This window comes from Odontesthes bonariensis, chromosome 16 (genome assembly GCF_027942865.1).
Source record: "Odontesthes bonariensis isolate fOdoBon6 chromosome 16, fOdoBon6.hap1, whole genome shotgun sequence".
Lineage (NCBI taxonomy): Eukaryota > Metazoa > Chordata > Actinopteri > Atheriniformes > Atherinopsidae > Odontesthes > Odontesthes bonariensis.
The window spans coordinates 27,880,890-27,902,251 of record NC_134521.1 but is presented as its reverse complement, the minus strand read 5'-3'; the positions used below and the strand labels follow the sequence as shown (position 1 = coordinate 27,902,251).

The following is a 21,362-nucleotide window of genomic DNA, read 5'->3' as shown; positions in this document are numbered from 1 at the left end:
GAAAGCAAAAACCAAACATGAACCCTAAAACAGACAAACACTCAGAGATGTGTTTAGATGTTTGTTAATCTTTTTCTGGTAGTGAAAGACTGATCACTAAAACTACAATTTGGATATAGTACCGCTGGCTTTCTCTAATACTTTCTGTTGCACAGCCTTTGTAAATAACTCACTCTCATCATGTTTTTAAATTTCAATAAAACCATTAAACTGATGTTTACTGTGTGGTTTGTAACAGCAAATATCTAAAAACCAATTAAAGTATGTTAGGAAAGATTGTGTGGTTATGTTTTTATAGCTCTGTGGGTGTAAAAATAAACCGGAGACTTTGGTAAAAATCCACAGCTAATAATTCACTGTACAGAGGAATACATAACAGGTCTATAATAAGAAGGATGAGGGAGGTGGTGCAAAGTGAGTGGGAGGGAACTAGTCCAGAGAGCACGTTTTTTCAGGAGTCACCCTGTCTTCGTTTTGGGTTGTATGACCACTCTCTTAGCTCCAACAACAAATGAATACTATGCGCCATGGTCGAATGATTCCAACATTCTTTCAATTATGGAAAAAGGTATCGACGAGGATGGGATTCGAACCCACGCGTGCAGAGCACAATGGATTAGCAGTCCATCGCCTTAACCACTCGGCCACCTCGTCGTGTGATCCGTGTACGTCAACATGCAGGTATCTGTAAATGCTTCAATATGATCAAGACAAGGGTTTAACTTGATACGATAGATATTGTATTCTTCTTTACTAGTGGAAACGACTACACATGATGGTTTTCATAACCCTTGTTTAATCCTGTCAGAAAACTACGGAGTAAAGTTGGTTGAAACGTCCAGCTCAGCAGCTTGGTGATTGGTCACATTTTATATCAACCACAAAATACTACCTCTGATTGGTTCCAGGGGTGGCTCGAGCTCTGAATGAATACAGGAAGTGAACAGCGTGAGACTGCATTTTGACGTTTGCCTGAGACCCGCTAACAGATTTTAGGTAACCAATTGCTAAATTAACTCTCACCTATATACCTCTGAATTAAGTTTTAAATATAACCTAATACGTACATGAATTGCTAGCGTTGATATTGAAATATAAGGTTAGCGTACAGAAGTTGTGGCAGAGTGTGCTCTACGCACTCTGCAGCCGTTAGCATGCACGCTAGAAGCTATTGTTACTTAGTTAACATTTACTTAAATATGCAGTTTAACTCTAGTCCTGCTTATTGTGGGCTGCTGACTTCAAAAGCGATAGTACACGCCATGATTTGTAACACATGAGCCTAACATACAAGTCTTAACTGAAAGTGAAACAGAAAAACGAGGTTCCACACTTAATTGCTTGCTGTTGAATCCCTGCCACGGTTCAGTATCTGCGGTCTCAAAAACCTTTATTTGCTGCATGAGATTGATTAATTTGTGTTTGCGTTCCTTCAATTGCTTCTTGAGTATTTAAAAAGTCCCTTCATCAACAGAGCCTGCTGATATACACGTGTGTGTGTGTGGTGAAGTAGTTGACAGGCAGAGGGGCTTTTAGTTTACCACAAAGCAATTAAACACCTATGCTTTAGGCCAGTTAAATTAATTTATGTTTTATAGGCTAACTGGTTAACAAATTTTCAATCGAATTATTGAATGGGGAAAAAAAAATACATCCTAGGGCCTTGTTGAATAGATTTGCAACAAATTATACTAAAATAAATGGATAAATGAATTACTTAATTTAATTTTTGAGTGAGCCTGTGCAAAAGTCACTCCCCAACTATGAAGTTTAATATGTCATTCTCGTTTGAAGGAGTTCCACGCAGATGTGTTTGACGGCTGCGCTCTTTTGTTTTACGTGTTTCTCTTGTTGAAGTACCATTAGCATCTTAACGGTAAACAAAAAATTTTAAACGCTACCTTGTACCGGAGCCTGGCAGTGGCTAAGTACTTTTCTGTTGTTGGTTTCATAGCGATCGGCAAACGGCTCTGTGTGTTACTGCCACCTTGTGGTAGTAGTAACGTATTACTAGCATCTGCCGGTTAAAACAGTCAGTAGCTTTAGGACGGTCGCATTAACTATTTGATCTGACAGAAAAATGTCTATAAAACCACACTGCCTACAATGAAACTGAGCCGGTTACCTTAACTATAAGGCAGTTTTCAAACTGTAAAAATCTCATATTGCATCAAAGCCACCGATTAACACGACAGCACGTTTGTTGTCTTGAAGAACAGCTTGTAACAGGAAGCTTGTCATAGATTACGTTTACATGTAAATCATCAGCATTATGAATCAAAGCATTAAAAAGAAAGCAACTTTTCACTGTTTTGCCAGTACATCCCGGTCAGATTGGCATATGTGTAGTGTACAAGCTGTTCTTCTTTACTCAACCTGCCCAAAGCAGACAGGTGTGCAAATACGTCCTGGAGCGTGGGCTCCTCCAAAAGTGCAAGCATATTGATTATACCTTTCAGTGTCTCTTTCCCTTCTTATTTCACATTTGTGTTAATACTGACCTGGTTCAATCAGTTGTCTCTTATTTGTTCCCTTTTTTTTTTTTTTTTTTTCTTGTCTGAACCCACTTTACCTCCTCTCAGTACCTCAGTGTTGAACTTCAAGGTCAAGATGGTGGACTCGCAGTACTACCTCCCAAATGACATTGGTGTCTCTGCACTTGACTGTGGCGAAGCCTTTCGTCTGCTATCACCTCAGGAGAAGTTGTATTCCCACTACCTGTCACGCGCTGCTTGGTACGTCAACACTGCTAATGAGAGCGAAATCAGTACCAGAATAAAAATAAATGTAAAAGTTGATTAACGTGACGTTTCTGAGCATGAATATTGTCTGTCTTAGGTACGGGGGTCTGGCAGTGCTGCTGCAAACATCCCCGGAGTCTGCAGACATCTTTGTGCTGCTGCAGAGAATCTTCAGGAAGCAGAAGCCGGCCCAGCTGGAACAGGTCGCCACAGTAGCTGGACTCAACGCTGAGGAGTACCAGGTACACCGTCCTACTGCCTTTGGTGGGATCTCATGCTGTCTTCACACATTTTTTTTCATGATATTCATTGTGACATATTTTCAACTGTGTGCTATGTTTAGGCCTTCTTGGTGTATGCAGCGGGTCTGTATGCAAACATGGGCAACTACAAGTCTTTTGGAGACACCAAATTCATTCCAAATCTCCCAAAGGTAAAACACCCTGAAACGCTGGGTGTAAATCCAGTTCTTCTGCTTTGTAATCACTTTTAATACGACTGTAAAATGTCGTGCAACCATGGAAATGTAGTGGAAATGTAAGTTGGCTGCGTCCGTGGTGTGTTTATCCAGGAAAAGCTGGAAGCTCTGGTGAGGGCCAGTCAAGCATTTCAGGACCAGCCTGCTGAGATGGAGGCTCTGTGGAGCAGCTGCTCATGTCTCCTCTACTCGCTGGAAGACAGGCAGAAGCAGCTGGGCCTGGGCAACAAGGTGGGGTTTTATAGCATGTGACACATGTTACAGTTGAGTTTGGGTCAGCTTTAAGCCAAACTGTTTTCTCAGCTTTCTCAACTCTTTGAGCTCATGTTTTACTGATGGGGAACAGTGAACCCCATTAAAGCCTGGTTTTCTTATTTTTTCCCCCTTTTTTTTGTTGCAGGGAATTACCGCCTATTTCTCAGGAAACTGCTGCCTGGAGGATGCTGAGCTTACTCAGAGGTTCCTTGACTCAAAAGTAAGCAATCCACACCTAAAGTGCATATTCTCATCCCCAGTATTCTGTTTCTCTGATCATAACATTGCATCTGTTACATTTTCTCTTCCGTCATCTCTTTTTGTCACTTATTTGTATTAACCATGTTCGGTATTTTCCCCTCAGCTGTATGGCAGGATTTTAATGCAACTCTCAGTCTGATTGAGCTAATTCTTGTTGTTTGTCTCAAGAAACTGTCTGCCTACAACACGCGTCTGTTCAAGAAGGACAATGGAGGCAAAGCCTGCTATGAGGTGCGCTTGGCTTCAGCTGTGCAGAAAGGTCAGAAGAAGAATGAAATAACACTGCAGACAAACACGGCATCCAAAACATGGCTCCAACTGTATACTCTGGTGCTTCACAGACTGTGCAGTGGATGGAGAGTGCGAGTCCTGCTGCGGCAGCTTCAGCTTCGAAGACAAAGAGTTCATCGTGAAGCGGGGAGACTACAGTCCTCTAATGGAGAAAGTCTGCCACAACCTACAACAAGCTGAGGTGAGACGGCAAAGAAAACATCTGGACATGATGCTGATGCTCAGCTTGTTTTCCTTTAGATGTTTAGAGCAGCAGCAGGACCAGACTCACAAAAAGGTTTAAGTTGTCTGCATTAGGACGAGTTGTAACTGCTAATAACATGAGGGCAGCACGAGAGAGTCACTGAGGGGATAAACTCAAAGGGAGTTGTGCTGTTTTTCTGATTATTGATTTGTTTACTCATATTTGACAGGCTTACGCTGCTAATGAGAACCAGAGGAAGATGCTGGAAGAGTACAGGCGCAGCTTCACCTTGGGTTCTGTTGACGCCCACAAAGAGGGCTCACGCTACTGGATCAAAGACAAGGGACCGATTGTAGAGAGGTGAACACTGCACATAAACTGAACACGTTGAACGGTCCAGAGGTCACGCTGAGACCCATCAGATAGAAGATCATGCTTATGTGGATGTTGTGTGATGTGTGACAGGCGGGTAACGCAGACAGTTTAGGTATGGAACATATGTCAGCTTTTAAATCAGGTGGATGACCATGTTTACTCTCACAGATCATGTTTCACTCCTGTGTTTCTGGATTCTTTCTGGAGTTTATTCAGACCTTTGCTGTCAGCGCTGCACTCTTTGACCCACCGCAGCGTTCTCTCTCCGCTCTTTAACCCTCATTCCTCTGTTTCCAGTTATATAGGTTTCATAGAGAGCTACAGAGACCCATTTGGCTCCAGAGGAGAGTTTGAAGGTAACTACCAGGCTGTTTTTTGGGGATTCAAGCTGTGATCCCTCTTTAGGTTTGTGTTGCCTTGAGCTGAGAACTTGGCCTGGCTGCTTGAAACTGTTACAGTTTACTAAAAAAGATACAATGCTGCACAGTTGTAAACGTGTACTTCTCCTTCTTTTGGAACTTATTGATCAATTATTCTGATTTGATCTGCTTTTTACATTTACTGGTATCGATATGGCATAAATTAAGAGTTATTCATGACATGTTTACACTCCCAGTATTCCTTTGATTTTTTTAAAAGAATGATCAACGTAGTGAATTAATCTGCCATCTCTGGGCTTGTGATGTCGTGTCCAGGTTTTGTTGCCGTTGTGAACAAGGCGATGAGCGAGCGTTTTGCCAAGCTGGTGAGCTCGGCAGAGGTGTTGCTTCCTGAGTTGCCTTGGCCCCGGGAGTTTGAGAAGGACACGTTCCTCAAGCCAGACTTCACCTCGCTGGATGTTCTCACCTTCGCTGGGAGTGGAATACCGGCTGGCATCAACATCCCCAACTGTACGCACACCCAGATTCTCTTTGCAGACTTCGTCTGTTCATTACACTTAAAAACAATGTGGGTGTGTTTTTCTTTCCAGATGATGACATCAGACAGTCGGAGGGCTTTAAGAATGTGTCGCTAGGCAACGTGCTGGCTGTAGCCTACGCTACAAAGAAGGAAAAACTCACCTTCCTTGAGGAAAAAGACAAGGTAACGTGTGCAGCCTACGCAGCGGCTGTTGCCTCCTTTGGGATTTACAGAATTCTACATCATCCTGTGTACGGTTGTGTGATTTGGCTGTTTTTGCTGTAGGATCTGTTCATTAAATGGAAAGGTCCATCCTTTGAGGTGCAGGTTGGACTTCATGAGCTGCTGGGCCATGGAAGCGGCAAGCTGTTTGTCCAGGTCTGTCAAACATACAGTGGCTGTACACTCACGTGAATAAACTGAGCAGTGAGGAATTAAGACGTAGTTTATGCCTCCTTGGTGCCGTTCTGTTAAATGAACTCTTTCCTCAGGATGACGGTGGCAAGTTCAACTTCGATCAGAGCAAAGTGATCAACCCGGAGACCGGGGAGCCGGTGAGTTTGCTTCTCTGTGCAGCGTGATGTCTGAACTATAGATGAGACTCATTTTAACTGTGTTCGGGCGCTGGAAAGAGACGAGGTGTGACTTTATCTTTCAGGTGTCCAGCTGGTATCGGGGCAGTGAGACGTGGGACAGTAAATTCTCTACGATTGCTTCTTCTTACGAGGAATGCCGCGCTGAATGCGTTGGACTCTATTTGTGTCTAAAAGAACAAGTGCTCAGGTACTGCACGTCATGTGAAGTAGCATGAAGAATCTGGATGTAAATGCACCTTGAATGTATCAGTAACAGACCCTAAACAAGAGATATTGGGGAAGAATTTAGATTTAGACAAGAAAATAAAGAATGTTAACATTAGAATGGCTCTGGAATACATGCCCAGGGTTTGGTATCATCTAAAAATGTTGTTGTAGGGCTGGAATCTTGTTTGACACATTTCTTCTGTTGGGAGAATACTTTTGGGATCATTTTGGGAGCCGTAACTATTTTTTTTCCCCTCATAACTAGTTCAAATAATGAGCCAGAAAAAAGAAAATATCTTGTTTGTTTAAGAGCCGTTAGCAGCTGATACCCAGAGGCAGTCTTGTATGATACATTGATGACATTCAGTTCCTTCTTCTTCATGTACCTTTTTAAAGAGGAGAACCGGCTAAATGAGTGTTTCTGTGCTGCCACGTTTGTGGAGGCTGATGGTCCTGAAGGAGGTTAACTCTTCTGTATGCCTGCGTCTGTCCCAGAATTTTTGGCCATGAAGGACAGGAAGCAGAGGATGTGGTGTACATCAACTGGCTGAGCATGGTCAGAGCAGGACTGTTGGGTCTGGAGTTCTACACTCCTGAGAGTAAGAGCTGGAGACAGGTAATCTATCTGCTTAAAGTGTCCCTGGACTCTTTCACTCGACTTGGTTGTGTATTCAAAGGTTGCAAAGAAGCTCTCAGATACACTGAGTTTGATGAAAGGTATTTATATAAAAAGTAAGCATACAGACTGTTTGGGATGTTTCATACAGCCTGACACGACTCGTCTGTGCGGTTTTATAGTTCAGCTTATTGTAAGTAAATCTCAGTGTTTATGTGAGTAACAGGAGAGCTGCACAGTACGTGATGGATGTCTGTTTGCCTCAGGCTCACATGCAGGCTCGCTTCGTGATCCTGCGTGTTCTGCTGGAGGCCGGGGAGGACCTGGTGGGCCTGGAGGAAGTGACCGGCGAGGACGGCAAGCCTGACGCACGGATCACTCTGAACCGCAGCAAGATCCACACTGTGGGCAAGGACGCCATCCACAGGTTCCTCTGTAAACTGCAGGTACGTGCATTCCTCTTCAAGGGCTTAAAAACCACCTGGATGAAATGATCAGCATCTCCTGGAAACGGAAAGCAGCTTCATTAACTGCCATTGGTCCTTTTTTTTAAATGAAAATTGGAGGTTGAAATTATTATTTAAGTAAGTCATATGTTAGTTTACAGAATATTTATACTTTATAGAACTCAAGTTTCTTAAAATATAAAACATGTATTTTAAAAAGGGAGTTTATGCAAACAAAAACCAGTGAAAGGAATGCTCCCCGCGTTGTGCAGCTTTCCAGTGAGGAAAGGCTCCATTTATTACAACTGTGTTTTACTTAAACAGCAGAACAGTTGGAAAAACAATAAAGGATAAAAATCCTGTTGGCTGAATGAAATAGTCATCATGCATCAGCCCTGAACTTAATCAGACCCTCTAATCTGATCTAAGAAATCAACATGTGATGACGTGTTGTGGTTGATCATCGCTTTGTGTAATAGTCCTTAAATTAATCTGATTCCACCCACTGGTAGATCCTCAAGTCAACCGCTGATGTGGAAGGAGGCAGAGCTCTCTATGAAGGTTACTCCACCGTCGGCGACAGCGGCGCTCACAAGTTCCTGCGTCTGCGCGAGACGGTGCTGCTGAGGAAGGAAGCTCGAAAGATGTTTGTTCAGGCCAACACTGCAGTGAATGGTTTGTGGCTGGTGTTCAAATATGAGTTCTATGTTGTGCTTCTATGTCAAAGAATGAATGAATATCCCCAAATGGAAGTAAGACTGAGGAGAAAAATGTTAAAAGACAGTGATGTCTAAGATTTGTCAAAAACTTTCAAAACTCCCAATCAAATTTATTTCATACAGAAACATTCTGCTTCATAAGAACAAAACTCATCTCTTATCGGCCTCATTTTTCTACGTTTGCTTTGGGAGAAGCTCAAAAATAACTTGATGGAAAGGTTGGAGGTATGTTTAAAGTGGAGTTTATCATGAAACCTCTGTGTGACTGTTTGTCGTTTCCAGGGGAGACGGTAGAACTGGTTGAATATGAGGGCAGCGCCGCAGGTTTGATCCGCTCCTTCACTGAGCGCTTCCAAGATGACGCAGAGCAGCTGGAGGCCGACCTCTTGGATCTCAGCAAAAGAGACGCACCCTGCTGGTGTTGATGATGGATGGGGAGATGACGTACTCCACAGCTTTCCAAAATACCAACTGCCGACATCAGATTTTTCGTTTTTATGTGAAAGCAAACTGGCTCATAATAAACAACAGAGGCTAAAGTCTCTTCTTCTGATAAATCCATGAAACTCAAAGCCACCAACTGTAGTCTGTCCAGCATCAGGCTGGGTTCCAGTGAGATCTGTCTAAAATAGAGTTAAAGAGTCAGACACGAACAAATGAGCTGATTTTCAAGGCAGCGCTCTCTTGGTGGAAAGCATATTTTCTAGTTAAAAGTAGTGAAAACCGTCAATTAAAGCAATGCAACCTGACAATTAAACACAGTCTCTGTTAATAAATCCACAACACATCACGGATCTTCACAAAGATTGTTTTTATTCAAGATGGTGTACCCGAATAGTTTTTTTTTTTCCAGTTGATAATTTGTGGCAAGAATTGACAATAAAACCTTTTTGCAGCCTTTGTGTTGTTGATTTTAGACTGTTAACTATACGGAAACGTAAGACTATCCTGTTTTTTCTGGCAGATGTGGCATAAAGAAGTGATGGAGGGCTTCTGCTGCAGTGTAAACTCTTTGGAAGAGATGTGGTGGCAAAGCAACACAAATAAAATGTGTTTGATAAGATCTTGGTGTTTCTTCGTCACTGGACCCATAAAATGATGTTTTAAGTTTTTAATAGCATGATAAATATTGAAGCCCCCGCTGTGTACCAGTTTACATTTTTATCAAAATATCCCATTTCTCTGAAATTGTGAGTGGCAACATTCAGAGATAAGTGATGCAACTAGAAGCTGAAATCTGAGTTGCCACCTTTGGCGATTACAGAGGGAAGACCAAATGAAAGACGATCCATGTGAATTTAAATTCTAAGAAATGTTTAAATGAAACAAAGGCTTCCGGTTAGATTGCTTTATTGTATGTAAAGAACACATTGAGATGTGGAATTTATTTGCAGTCTTGGATGTTTTTTTCTACAGACTTGTTGGCCTGTTTATGCGGTAAATCGGGTGAAGTCTCTGCTGCTTCCTCAAGATTACGGACAGAGCCGCAGCTCTCTTCCCTCTTTTGTTGCAAATCTTCTGTCTCTTCATCCCCACTGCTAGTGTCGTCCATGCTGGCTCCCTGCTCCTCACCCCCCCTCTCTGACCTCTGCTGGTCTGGTCCTGAAGGAGCAGCATGTGCACCGCTGGCCTGTTCTACCGATGGAAAAGATAAAGGGGAGAGAGAGAAGTAGCTCTCGGGGGAAGGAGACGGCGAAATGTTGGGTGAATCCTGCGGCGAGAGGGAAAAAGGAACCCTGGGAGATAAAGATGGAGACTGGTAAGGCGAGAGGGAGGGAGAAGCAGCGGGAGAGTCGCGAGGAGAAAGGGATGGATACATTTTGGGGAAAAGGGGGGGTGCCATGGGAGAAATAGACGGTGATTGGTAAGGTGAGAGTGAGGGAGTGTTGGGGAGATTGATCAGTGTTGAGGGCTTCATGTAGTCACTTAGGAGATGCTCCATTACTTCAGGTAGCTGAGCTGCGGCCTCGTCTGCTCTCGCTCCGGCTTTGCTTTGGCCCGTTTCAATCTCTGCGTGCTGAAGATTCTCTGGCTGGAAGTGAGGAGCTCCTGGTGGAGGCTGCTCTTGTCTCTCACTGGGAGTGTCCTGCGTCTTTGTCACAGGCTGTTTGTCAGCCGTTTGACCAGTTCCATGTCTCCCTTTCTGGGCTTTACATCCCCCTTTGGTTTTTGGCATAAGAGGTGGAGGAGGCGGTGGAGCAAGCGGAGGTGACAGCAGGGTTGACGTCTCTGTGGAAACCCGAATCTTGAGGCTGCGTTTGAACATGCGCCTTCTGGACAAAGCGTTCTGGGACTGCAAGAAGAGAGGGTTGATGAAACAGAGAGCGCCGAGGCCGGAGCCACAGTCCAGCTCTCTGGGGCTGCGCGTCGTGATCGGGCAGAACTCATGGAACAGAGTGGGATTTGCATCCAACTGTTTGCTGGTAGTGTTTGATTTAGGGGAGGCATCGAGCAGGTTCTCGGAGTTGGGATGTGGAATTGAGACGGGCTGGGTGGCAGAGCTCGTCTGTGGAGCAGCAGGCGAGGCAGATGTGACATCATCTGGCTTCTTTTCCTCATCTTTCTTTGGCTTAGGTGCCTCCCGTGGCCCCCGGACATTTAAGTGGGAACTCCAGAATTCTAAAGAACAATAAAACATTTTTACTTTATTTATAATAAAAAGTTTCTTCAGCTCAAATGACTTCCTCACTTTTTTTTTTTTCACCTTTTGTTGATGATTAATACGTTCATAAAGGTTCATAAAGGTATTTTCCCAGCAGCTGGGAGGTTATTTCTGCATGCATACCTGTAGCATGTGAGGGACTCATCCATATTAAGCCCCTCCCACAAGCCTGAGGTCTCAGCAGTTAAGGTTACATAATAATGTGCTGTGAGGAAACGGGTGAGTCACCAACCTACTCCCATATGTGAGATGGACTCGAGTTCTTTGTGCGACGTTGCCCTTGCAATGGCTTCAGGAAGTTCCAGGGGGAAAGGCAACACATCTCTGACACACACAGACAACACATGATGAGAGCATCAGCATTGGTTCCAGCAGATTAACTGATGGAGAAAGTGTCTGAGGTAAAAATACAAAGGTTCGAGGAAAGCGTTTGTAAGGAAACGGCTGAGGAGGATGAGAACGTGGAGGAAGTTTCTTTACCTGCTGACACAGTAAAAGGAAATTAATCTTGGGAGATCCGGAAAGCTGATGGCTGAAGTCTCCAGGGACAGAGCTGGTGACAAAGAAAACCCCAAAGCGTATAAGCGGTGAAGTCAAACTTACTCTGAGGGGGTGTGTGCAAAAAAGTGGATCTCTTTATATCAGAAATTTAAATAAACTTTGATATGCTGGAGCAGTCACAGTGTAGTTGGATCCATACCTTTAAAAAGGGATTTTCTATCATTACAGTCACTCACTTTCTGTCGTATAATCCCCGTCATTAAATAAGTAAGATATTTATCATTAGACAGCTTTCTAGAGACTATATATTAGACAGCTTAAATGCAGGGGAGCCAGGAAATATGACCCTTCATGGAGTGGGTGGAAATAGTAGAAAACACACATGAACAGGGGGCAATACTGAAAGAGCCAGAATTGTATGGCTGTATATTTAAATAGCTGGGCACCGTTTATAAATGTGTGCTCAAGGGCCCGTTTGTCTCATAATCCATCTGTGTTAAACATGTCGTTCTTAGTGTGTGAACTAAATGATGAGTACTCAGGTAATGCTCTTACTGGACTGCTCCTCCCTAATGCCAAACTGCTGAACGAAGGAGGGCACGCTGCGGTCCGCCAGACGAACACAGAGCACATCTCGTTGGGATGTGCGAGACTTTCTCACGAGGAATGTCTGCAGAACAACACCGTTAACAGTTTAGAGTGAACATGGACAGAACAAAGAAAGTGCAGATGTGGATCGTGTGTGCACTTCATGACAAGAGGTGTGCTGTCTGTATGTCTCGGACCCCAGGAGGCTCCCTCTGCAGTATGTGCAGAGCGGTGGCAGGGTTGATTGACAGCTGAAGCCAGACAGGAACCGTAAGCAGGAGACGGTCCAGCACACTGACGCTTCTCAGGGAGCCCTGCCCCCTCTGATGCCCCTGCAACTTGCGCCCTGATGACTGGGTGGGCTCTGGAAAGTCATACAGAGGGTCCTCCTGCTGTGCCATCTAAACACACACACACACACACACACACACACACACACACACACACACACACACACACACACACACACACACACCAGTATTAATCACATGGTTATTATTGAACCTCAAATGACCATGCAGTCCCATGATCACACAAGTGGTTCTGATTTGAGGTCTGTGGTTCAGCGTCAGCAGGATAAGTAAGACTGCTGCACGTGCAGAAGTACACACCTTTATAATAAATCTGCCTGGGTTGGAGCAGCAAGCCCAGACTTGGTAAAGAGCAGCAGCTCAGACGGAGCTTAAATAAAATAGCAACCTTTATAAGACTAAGCTTTAAAATGTGGAAACAGCGGCGCCACAACACAGTTGGTTGGACGTTAGGATAAAGGCAAAAGTCACAGATAAACGTCTTATTGTATCATTTTAGATTTTTTTTTAAAATTCTACAATCCCCACATAGGCTAAAGTGCAGCTGATAGCAGTCTACATGTCAACATGCATCTGGGTGAGCTACATGCATTCCTGTAAACTATGCAAACCAACCAAGTTGTATCAAGGCACAACTTCTCTCTTCAAGTCGTTTGTCCTGCGTAATTCTGAGTTTGAGGTTACGGGATTCTGTATTTGGTTACCTTTCTGCCCCGATCCTTATTTCTTTAGTTCTTCTTTTTCCCTCCGGCTCCACATTACGATGGCGCACTCTGTGTTCTTCCTCCAACTTTACTACAAAAAAACTCCAGCTCGCTTTTACTTCGGCCTGTCATGACGTGCGCTCACAGATCCGCAGACTTCTTTTGCTCCTCCTTCCTACTCACCTGATCTCACCTGGAAACAAATACCATCGTCCACGACGTAAGGTTCCAGAGTCACGCGTATGTGGTAAAAAATCGAACTAATCCAACAACAACAACGGAAATATACATGTATAGTAAAAAAAAAACAATGGTGAACTCCTCAGACACCCTGACTAGTTAATTAGTAGCTACAAGCTAACTACATATGCAGAAGTGTATGTTGAATAATATGCGTAGTTGTGCACATTGTGGGATACTTTCCAGCTGTGATTCCGAGGTGCTTAGAGCTAACAACCTTGGGGAAACAGCGCCCCCCTTTGGTCGTCACAGAAACACAAGAAACCGGAGCCGGAAGTGAGGTTTGAAATACATCAGCCCCAGGACCGCGTTGGGTAAGCCGTCTGTGTGTTATGTTGGCTTAGTTTAGGCTTTCTCTGCGCACTATAAACATTCAAAATCGCTACGAGATCCTTTAATATTCTTTATGATAGTCCGTAGCAGTGAAGGGGCTTCAGTTTAAGCAAATTTTTAAAGGTACAATGGTAAAACCATGACGTTAGCTTTAGCTAGCTAAGCTAGCGCTACATCGTTAACGGCGGCGTTAAACAAGATGGCCAGGAGTTTTTAGCTAACTATAGGTCGGTTGTTGGAGCTGACTCTTTGTCGTACAGACGTTTTTGTGTTACCATTTATGCGCATTTTGTCTGGCGTTAGCTAAATTTGTAGGCTTACAGACATCTTCTAACTTTGATTAATATATTTCATCGCGAAGGTTAATGGTTAGATTAGCTTAGCTAGTAAGACGTCAGTACGCTACATGGCAAGCCTGAAATGCAATTTAGGAAAAATGACTCGATGTGCCCATATTTCCCCCATGTGGGGAAAAATAAAGACTTAAAATAAAGAAATAAATAAAAATTTCAGGCCTGTTAGGATTTTGGCAAGCCAAGACATTTCTGTAGACACTTCAACTTTCAAGTTAGTTCGCTTACTTTACTATAAATCTTGACTTAAAAATTTGCTGTAACACTTTTTGCTCTTTCTCAGATGCCTGGTTGATACAGAGATGAGCGGTGAGAACGTGAAATTGTTCGTTGGCAACCTTCCTATAGACGCAACTCAGGAAGAACTAAATAAGCTCTTTGGTCCATATGGAGAGATCAACACTTGCTCCTTGCTTAGACAGTATGCCTTCGTAACCCTGAAGGGCGAGGGCGCAGCAGACAGGTATGCCACTTCCCATTCAGGTTATTATACATGATGGATGGATTGATGCTGTTCTTCTTATTCTTGCATATTTAGGAAATCAAGTTAATGGTATGGAATCTTACACACATCTATTTTGGCTCATTCTTAGCATTTTTGATTAAAGCTGATCAATATGGCTAAAAGTGGAGTTTATTATCCGGTTAAGTATATGAAATTCTAGTCGTTTGAACCAGTTCAACTGGTTGGTTGAATATGACAATTGTGATAAAGATTACAATCATTTTTCTTACTCTCACAGGGCCATACGGCATCTTGATGGCAAAGAGTACAGAGGCAGACCCTTGGTGGTCGAGGAGTCACGTGCACGCCCACCCAACTCCACTAAAGTGTTTGTGGGGAACATCAGTGCAACATGTTCAGCAGATGACTTGCATGGCCTGTTCTCAACCTTTGGAAGAGTTTTAGACTGTGATAAAGTCAAAGGTAAAGCACAACAGAGATTATCAGCTTTTTTTCTTCTTTGCTTTGGTTGAAATATGGTTTGGTTTACATGTGTTTACATTAATAACGCTAAAGAGAGGCAACAGGGAAATTATTAGATGGGGACACTTGTTTTGAATCTCATGTTCAACAGTTCAACATTTTCTTCTCCACCCTGCAGCCAGATTATGCTCAAATGTCGGCTATGCATTTGTACATATGGAGAGGAAGGAGGAGGCCTTGGTAGCAATTGAGGCGCTTAATGGGACCATGTTCAAGGGACGTCAGTTGGCGGTAGAGCTGTCTAAAGCCCAACCCTTAATCAACCAGCTTGCATCAGCGGGAAATTCCGGTTCCCCTGGAGGTACTTTAACAGGAGATGGTTTTTCTTTAAATGAATGAAACATGTATATAATGCATCAAATGAAACCATATATACAGCATATGATAAAATGAAACCACTCATGCATTTGTTCTCTTCTCATGTTTGCTTGAAGGTGACAGAGAGGGTCTTCTTCCCCGACCTCCACCATCATTAGAGCATCATCAGAGTCAGGCAGCTGTTTTAGCTGCGGCGGCTGCTGCGGCAGCAGGGCTACCCATACAAGTAAGTTCCTTCACCCGCAGAAAGTCCAATACATCCTCCTGATCTTTGAAAACCAAGCCAGTTGTGGATGTCACCTAAAATTACTGTCTAAACTTGTTTTTATTTAGGTATTCTGTAAACTTAACCCAACTCTTTCCAGGCCGTGTTATTATTTGATGATCCTAAGTTCAGTTAAATTTTTTTACTATAATTAGATTTTTCTTTGCTCGCCTTTTCTTGCAGGTTCAACAAAGTGTTCATAACTCGTTTTACAACACAACATCCTTCGATCCCACCTATGCCGCTCTCAAAGGCATCACCAGTTCGAAAGGCGCCGATGGGGTCATATATGGTGCTCTTGCCAGCCAAGTGTATGGAGCGGTTGCTGACCAGGTGTACCAAGAGATGGCCAATCACACTTCGAGTGCTTCTGTTGAGGAACCAGAACCACAGACTGCGCCAGATCCAACAACACTTTTTGAGGCAGCAAGAGCCAAGTTCTTTCAGGAAGGACAGAAGGTCTTTTACATTTGTGTACAGAATGTTAAATTCTAAAACCACGAGAGTTGTTTTATTTATTTTAACCTACATGTTGTGAATTGTAGGTTCTGGCGGAGCAGCAGGCGGGGAGAAAGGCAGCATCTGCTGAGAACGAGCGAGACCGCAGTCCGATAAGAGGAAATCGAGCCCCTCTCCTCCCCGATCCTGTTCCAGGTTCCTTTGCTCAGATCCGGCCCAAACGTCGCGCCCTCCTGCCGACACCGCCTGGAGGACCCGAAGACGCCACGACTGCCACCACAACTTCTGACGGGTCAGATCCTGTTGCTAGGTACTCATAGGACCTTACATAGGATGGAGCCAGGGCTGGGTGATGTGGCCTTAGACTATTTTTCTTTAAAACAACAAGTGGATATTCAAACCTGGCTTTGCTCTCATCTTAACAATAAGATCAGGGGATATTTCCCCCCCTGGGATAATTGGATTTGGTCAATCGTGTTCTCAAACTTTTTATGTTGGTAGATGTTTTATATGCGTCTCATCAGTGCTATGGCTGACTCAGCAAAGTCAGCGCAGACAGGAAAAAGCTAGCTCGTTTTCTTCTGGATAGTACCAGGAGCTGGATTAACCTGTGACCTGGCAGATGTGTTACCAGAACCTGGCTGGCCACGAAAGCTTTGGAGTGCAGGCCTTTGTAGGCCTGGGAACATGGCTATCTTTAGGATCTGGTGGCTTCTGCGATGCTTGAGCTTCCAGTCAGTTTGACACCCGGGCGACACTATGCTGTGGTTTGCTCCTGGATTGGTTTAGCACTCCTGCAGCTAATGGCCCGGAACTGTATTGACTTTGAAATGAGTAACTCATTTCATAGTTCCAGGTGTTAAAAAGGTTCCAATTCAAAGTGTGACATGAACATCACTTTTATGGTCCATCGTAGACAGTAGTGAGACAGATTTTCCGAAGCTTTCCCTGGTTTTTGGCCATGTTGTGCGTCTGTGGGCTTAAATGCAGGAAGTAGATGAAGCCTGAACTGTGGCACCACAAAAGGAGCTGCAGATGAAAGTTGAAGTGAATCGAATTGCCTTAAACAGTTGTCCTAAACCACAAATTTGATACAGCGCCCAGCCCCAGATAAGCTAGAAAAAAAAGCTTAACATCAAACTTCAGTTCATTACATTGTGATAGTCATTTAGAACACTACCAGGGAAATTACTGTTAACACTAGCCATTAAAAATGCTTCATCTTGTCCATTAATTCATTTGAGATGAGATTTTCAAACTTATTTTTGTATTTATGCTTTTTCTCTGCTTCTCTTTTACCTTCTCCTCAACTTCACTGTGGCTTCCAGGTCTTACACTGAGTACTACCAACAAATGCATCAGTACCAACAGTATCAGCAGTACCAGCAACAGTACCAGTACCTCCAGTATGCCTACACCAATCCTCCTCCTCCCCCACCGCCCCCTCCACCAGCCACCACACAGGCACAAGCCTCCACCACAGCCCCTGCACCCCCAGGGACGTACACAGCGCCCCCAGCGTATGCCGCACCAGAAGCCTATGCAGCCCCAGGAACTTATGACACTGCGGGAAGTTATGACCCCACATCAGGAAGCTACGACAATTCGTCTGGGAATTACGATTCCTCTTCGGGAGGCTACGACACCTCGGCAGGCTATGACACATCTGGAGGCTACGGGGCATCAGGAGCATATGATTCATCTGGAGCTTACGCAGCAGCGGGAAACTACTCCACATCCACACCGTATGAGCAGACACCCGCACACGGGCAACCCACGCCCCAGCGTCATGATTACCCTTACCACACGCCAGAACCCCCTTACCGATAATTCCACCCCCACACACCCCTTACACACTTCTGACGTGTGTGTGCACGCATGCATATTTACATAAGGGACAGTTTAAAGAGAAAAATCGGAGAGGATGCGAGGTCGTAATTCAAATATGCTTTAAATCTAAAGCATTGCCGCTTATCTCCATCTTAGCTAAATAGTTTGCTAGTCATCCGTGAGTTGGCAAAGTCTTTAGACAAGTGGCGATAATGGCGGCAGCTAAACTTGGAATATAGTCCACCTTCATATTTTCTGTTAGACGTTGTAGAGGTACAGCTGGTTTGTTGTTGAATGTTGAAGCTTAAATGTTGCCTGGGCAAAGTTAGAGTTGGAGGCCAAGGTTGGACTTCTGTAGTGATCCTCTTTAGTTTGGTGCTCGATCACGGCCTTTTATATACTCTACACAATTGTTTTGGACAGTAACACATGCAGTCTTACAACGTCATTAGAGGTAAGGCGCAAAAATTAACAATGTGGTTCAGCAAATAGTCAAATAGTTCTCTTTTCGTACGGACCCTGACAGATTCAGACCCTCGTGTTGTGTTTTTTTCCCTTACATTCAGCAGACCCACATCGCTTCATATTTACTCAAAGAGATGACTTTGGAGGCTGTAATATGTGACGCTCTTGTGTTGATGCTTTGTACCAACAAATTATCCTCTTTCTTTTTGTTTTGTTTGTCTTTTTTCACCCATTTGTGTGTAAACCAGAGTAGGCTTAACGGCACAATCTGCTTTCCGGTTAGCGCTGTGCAGGTCAAGATGGCCAGAAACTCCAGAACCTAAAAGAACCTTTTCACCACTCGATACCTCTGAAACTCGGGAAGGGTTTAGCTGTTTGGAACTGACAAATGTGTCTATCCAAGGATTTTTGTAGAGTATGTTAACAGGCCTGATCTGAATCAGTTACAGTGGCCCTTCATGTTCATCCAGACGCTGACGAACAGGTCCCGTAAACACGTGATACATGTGGTCAAAAAGGAGAGAAAGCAGACGTGAAGTGAAAATAGTTTTCCAGTGGTTTATCAAACTGAGTTTTGAGGATTTTACTAAAGAAGCTTTAGGTGGCACAGCTGAGCAGGTAGTCTTGTGTGTATGTTTTAGGCTGATGTCACATGGCTGCCAGGTTTAGGGCAAATCAGGCAATCAATTCCAAAAACAGCCATGTAGTTTTGTGTCCCAGCCTACTGTAAAGTCATGGAATCCTTCTGATGTGGCACTGACCAAAGGTTGCTGTTGAAGGTCACGCTTGTCAGATTGACCCTGTAGAATAGAGGAATTTGCATTTGGCCTGCTGGCTTTAGTGTTCTTCAGCACAGCCGTTATGTTCAGGGTGAGAAGAAGGTTGAATTCACACAGGATGTCCAGTTCAGTGGAAATCGATTCCCTGCTCTTTTTCCTCACGGGACAGCGTGTGTGTGTGATTGAGAATAGCTGAAGTTTGATAGATTTGAGGGAAAACCAGAGTTTGATGGGAACTTTCAGAGCTCGTGTGTTCAGATTGAAGTCAGTATGCTCCCTTGGGGTGATTTCAAATCATTTCTTTGCTTGTTCAATGCTTAGTCCAGACTTGTATCTCAAGGTCGCCTGAAACAAAGGTAGTTTTTTCTTCTTCTTTTGCCTCTAAAACGTCAAAACAGACTGGTGGTCATTATTGTCATTATTATTCAGTATTGTGTCGAGTTGTTTATCAGAACATTCTTTGAGAAAATCTTGTTGCGTCTGCATTCGTTCTATAATTTTAGGCTATATTCAGTTGAGTTTTGATTCTTTTGTACATATGTGAATTTATATGAGCAAAGAGTGGCCAATGATGTTGATAGATTTGAGCATGACAGATACGTAAATTTCCCTTTTTTTCATCGGCTGATTTTTTCTTTTTTTTTTTTTTTTCTTCCCATGGCTAATCTGAGGTCCTCCCCCCAGGAATGTTGAATTAGGTATTTTTCACTTTGGTACTCATGTAAATACTTAAACCCTCATTTGAATCTGAAAAAGCGATGCCAGCCAACATTTGGTTAAAAACGCTGACAGTTATAAGTTAAAGTGATTGTATTTCTTAAACGGCCGTCGACCCCGGTGCAGCAGGACAGTGGAGGTGTTGATCCAAAATGGAAGGAAGAGGCAAACCCTTCTTTTTTTCTTCATTGGGAATTATTACCATCGTGCTTGTAGTGAGTGGTGTTGGGCCATTGTGGCGACTAAATCTCCTGTGAAAAGTTTAATTGGACATTGAGTATAATTTCTGATTCAGATGACTAAAGTCACAGAAGCCCGCGGTGCTTTACTGATGTGCGTGTCGTAGGGTTTTTGACCGGGTGGATATGCGGTGGCAGTCTTTGGTGGCGCGGGTCGTATAAAGTGTGTTTTGGATTTATAAAGGCCACAGATTTTTTTTATTTTTTTTTTCCCTGAGCAGCAGTGAGAGGGGTCGATGACTTTTCCTTTTCTCTCATCCGATCTTATCGAGGCGCACCTCACTTTGGCGCATGGCTAGAATGATTCGCTTTCTCTGCATTCATGTCACAGCGAGACGACCGTTCAGCTCCACTCTTACATCCAGATGTGTTTTAACTGGGTCCGTAGCTCTTTCCTCTCGTAAAGCTGACGACGCGTGCAAACGCTACTAATGCACACCTGATTTCACCTGAATCCTTTGTCTTACTCTAGCTGCTCTCATTGTACACACTGCTCATCTCGTTTCTTATCGGGCACCTGAACTGGTAGTGCTGTGTTAGGGTTCAGTGACACACTCTACATTTCCACATTATTCCACCTTCTCCATGTGAACTGTTAGTTGCATGCCTTGTTGTTGCTGCTGCTCCAGCCACCTTCTTCCTCTTGCTGATTATTGCAGCTAGAGTGGGAGGGAGCCAAACTGAGCCCTTGCCCTGGACGTACGCCACACGCAGCTGTAGAGTGGGATGGGGAAAACAGCAGCGTTAGGCCTGAAACTGCTGTGGACGATGGGGTGTCCCCCCACTAAGGTAAACACTCAGACCACACACTCCTGCCCCTCCCCGAAACACGCGTACATGAACACAAGCACTCAGTTACAGTACAGAAACACCTTTTTTCCATACTTATTATTTCTTACCCATTTTCAGGAATTTCATTTATAAGGATTTCTGGAAATGGATCTCCCGTTGTTTGTAATCGGAGATGACCGTTTTCCTGCTTTCGATGTTCCCGTTCATATATTTTTCCCCCAGCATACTCTGCTCATACATTCCCACTCCCAACTTGACAAGTGATACAATCCCTTGAGGACGTCTCCACCACCTTTAGTCTAAATCTGAGTGCTTTCAGCAGACACGTTGTTGTTAAAACAGCCTGTCGCTGAAGAGTGCCAGGCAGCAGCCGGATTTGGGACATTTAGGTAGGACGGGGTTGTTTTAGTTTTCGTAAATGCGACCCTGCGGCCACTTCGGGGTTAAGTGCCTTGCTGAAGAGCGCATTGGTAGGCCCTCCATTTCAGAGTTGAATAACTTGCCTCAGGATCGGTTGCTGGTTCAACACTCGACTCAGTTTTCTCCCACAAAAAGATTTTTGATGCCCCATTCAACCTGTATGAATGACAGTGAACACGAATACGACCATGTTGTTTTAATTTACATTTTGTCCTTTTGTTCTTTGAACTGTTTAATTATCAATAAATGAATTTCATCTGACGTCTACCTTCTCTGTGTGAATATTTGAAGAGGCCGTGCTTTATCGTGTCACATGGAAGTAGAGAGGT

General features: G+C 43.9%; 3 protein-coding genes and 1 non-coding gene across 8 annotated transcripts; 2 read left to right on the top strand and 2 right to left on the bottom strand.

The window, feature by feature from the left end:
• Window positions 1-446: 446 nt before the first annotated feature.
• On the top strand, window positions 447-9,132 carry dpp3 (dipeptidyl-peptidase 3). Of its 2 annotated transcripts, none has more exons than XM_075486762.1 (19): window positions 447-681; window positions 2,583-2,735; window positions 2,839-2,983; window positions 3,085-3,174; window positions 3,313-3,450; window positions 3,620-3,694; window positions 3,904-3,994; window positions 4,077-4,207; window positions 4,440-4,570; window positions 4,883-4,941; window positions 5,281-5,475; window positions 5,556-5,668; window positions 5,771-5,863; window positions 5,977-6,039; window positions 6,144-6,268; window positions 6,784-6,904; window positions 7,171-7,350; window positions 7,863-8,025; window positions 8,352-9,132. In XM_075486762.1, exons 1-19 carry the CDS (start codon window positions 512-514, stop codon window positions 8,492-8,494), a joined length of 2,379 nt encoding a protein of 792 aa, XP_075342877.1. In that variant the 5' UTR covers window positions 447-511; the 3' UTR covers window positions 8,495-9,132. The 2 variants fall into 2 exon arrangements, with proteins under 2 accessions (XP_075342877.1, XP_075342878.1); XM_075486763.1 differs by lacking the exon at window positions 447-681 and adding an exon at window positions 899-996.
• On the bottom strand, window positions 573-654 carry trnas-gcu (transfer RNA serine (anticodon GCU)). Its single transcript has one exon. It is a non-coding gene; the product is annotated as a tRNA-Ser (tRNA).
• Window positions 9,133-9,382: 250 nt separating the features above from the next.
• Window positions 9,383-13,267, bottom strand: LOC142401852 (uncharacterized). Its single transcript, XM_075487316.1, has 6 exons — window positions 12,836-13,267; window positions 12,018-12,221; window positions 11,788-11,902; window positions 11,212-11,284; window positions 10,964-11,055; window positions 9,383-10,688 (listed from the first exon to the last, which is right to left on the bottom strand). The coding sequence occupies exons 2-6, from the start codon at window positions 12,219-12,221 to the stop codon at window positions 9,454-9,456; spliced, it is 1,719 nt and encodes a 572-aa protein (XP_075343431.1). The 5' UTR covers window positions 12,836-13,267; the 3' UTR covers window positions 9,383-9,453.
• Window positions 13,268-13,338: 71 nt separating this feature from the next.
• On the top strand, window positions 13,339-21,294 carry rbm14a (RNA binding motif protein 14a). Of its 4 annotated transcripts, none has more exons than XR_012773107.1 (9): window positions 13,339-13,389; window positions 14,045-14,224; window positions 14,505-14,689; window positions 14,868-15,050; window positions 15,184-15,293; window positions 15,516-15,791; window positions 15,878-16,101; window positions 17,120-20,610; window positions 20,731-21,294. XR_012773107.1 is itself a non-coding variant. In XM_075486761.1 (9 exons), exons 2-9 carry the CDS (start codon window positions 14,064-14,066, stop codon window positions 20,482-20,484), a joined length of 1,560 nt encoding a protein of 519 aa, XP_075342876.1. In that variant the 5' UTR covers window positions 13,339-13,389; window positions 14,045-14,063; the 3' UTR covers window positions 20,485-21,294. The 4 variants fall into 4 exon arrangements, 3 of the variants coding, with proteins under 3 accessions (XP_075342876.1, XP_075342875.1, XP_075342874.1); XM_075486761.1 differs by having other exon boundaries at window positions 17,120-17,536; window positions 20,481-21,294; XM_075486760.1 differs by having other exon boundaries at window positions 15,878-16,083; window positions 17,120-21,294.
• Window positions 21,295-21,362: the final 68 nt, after the last annotated feature.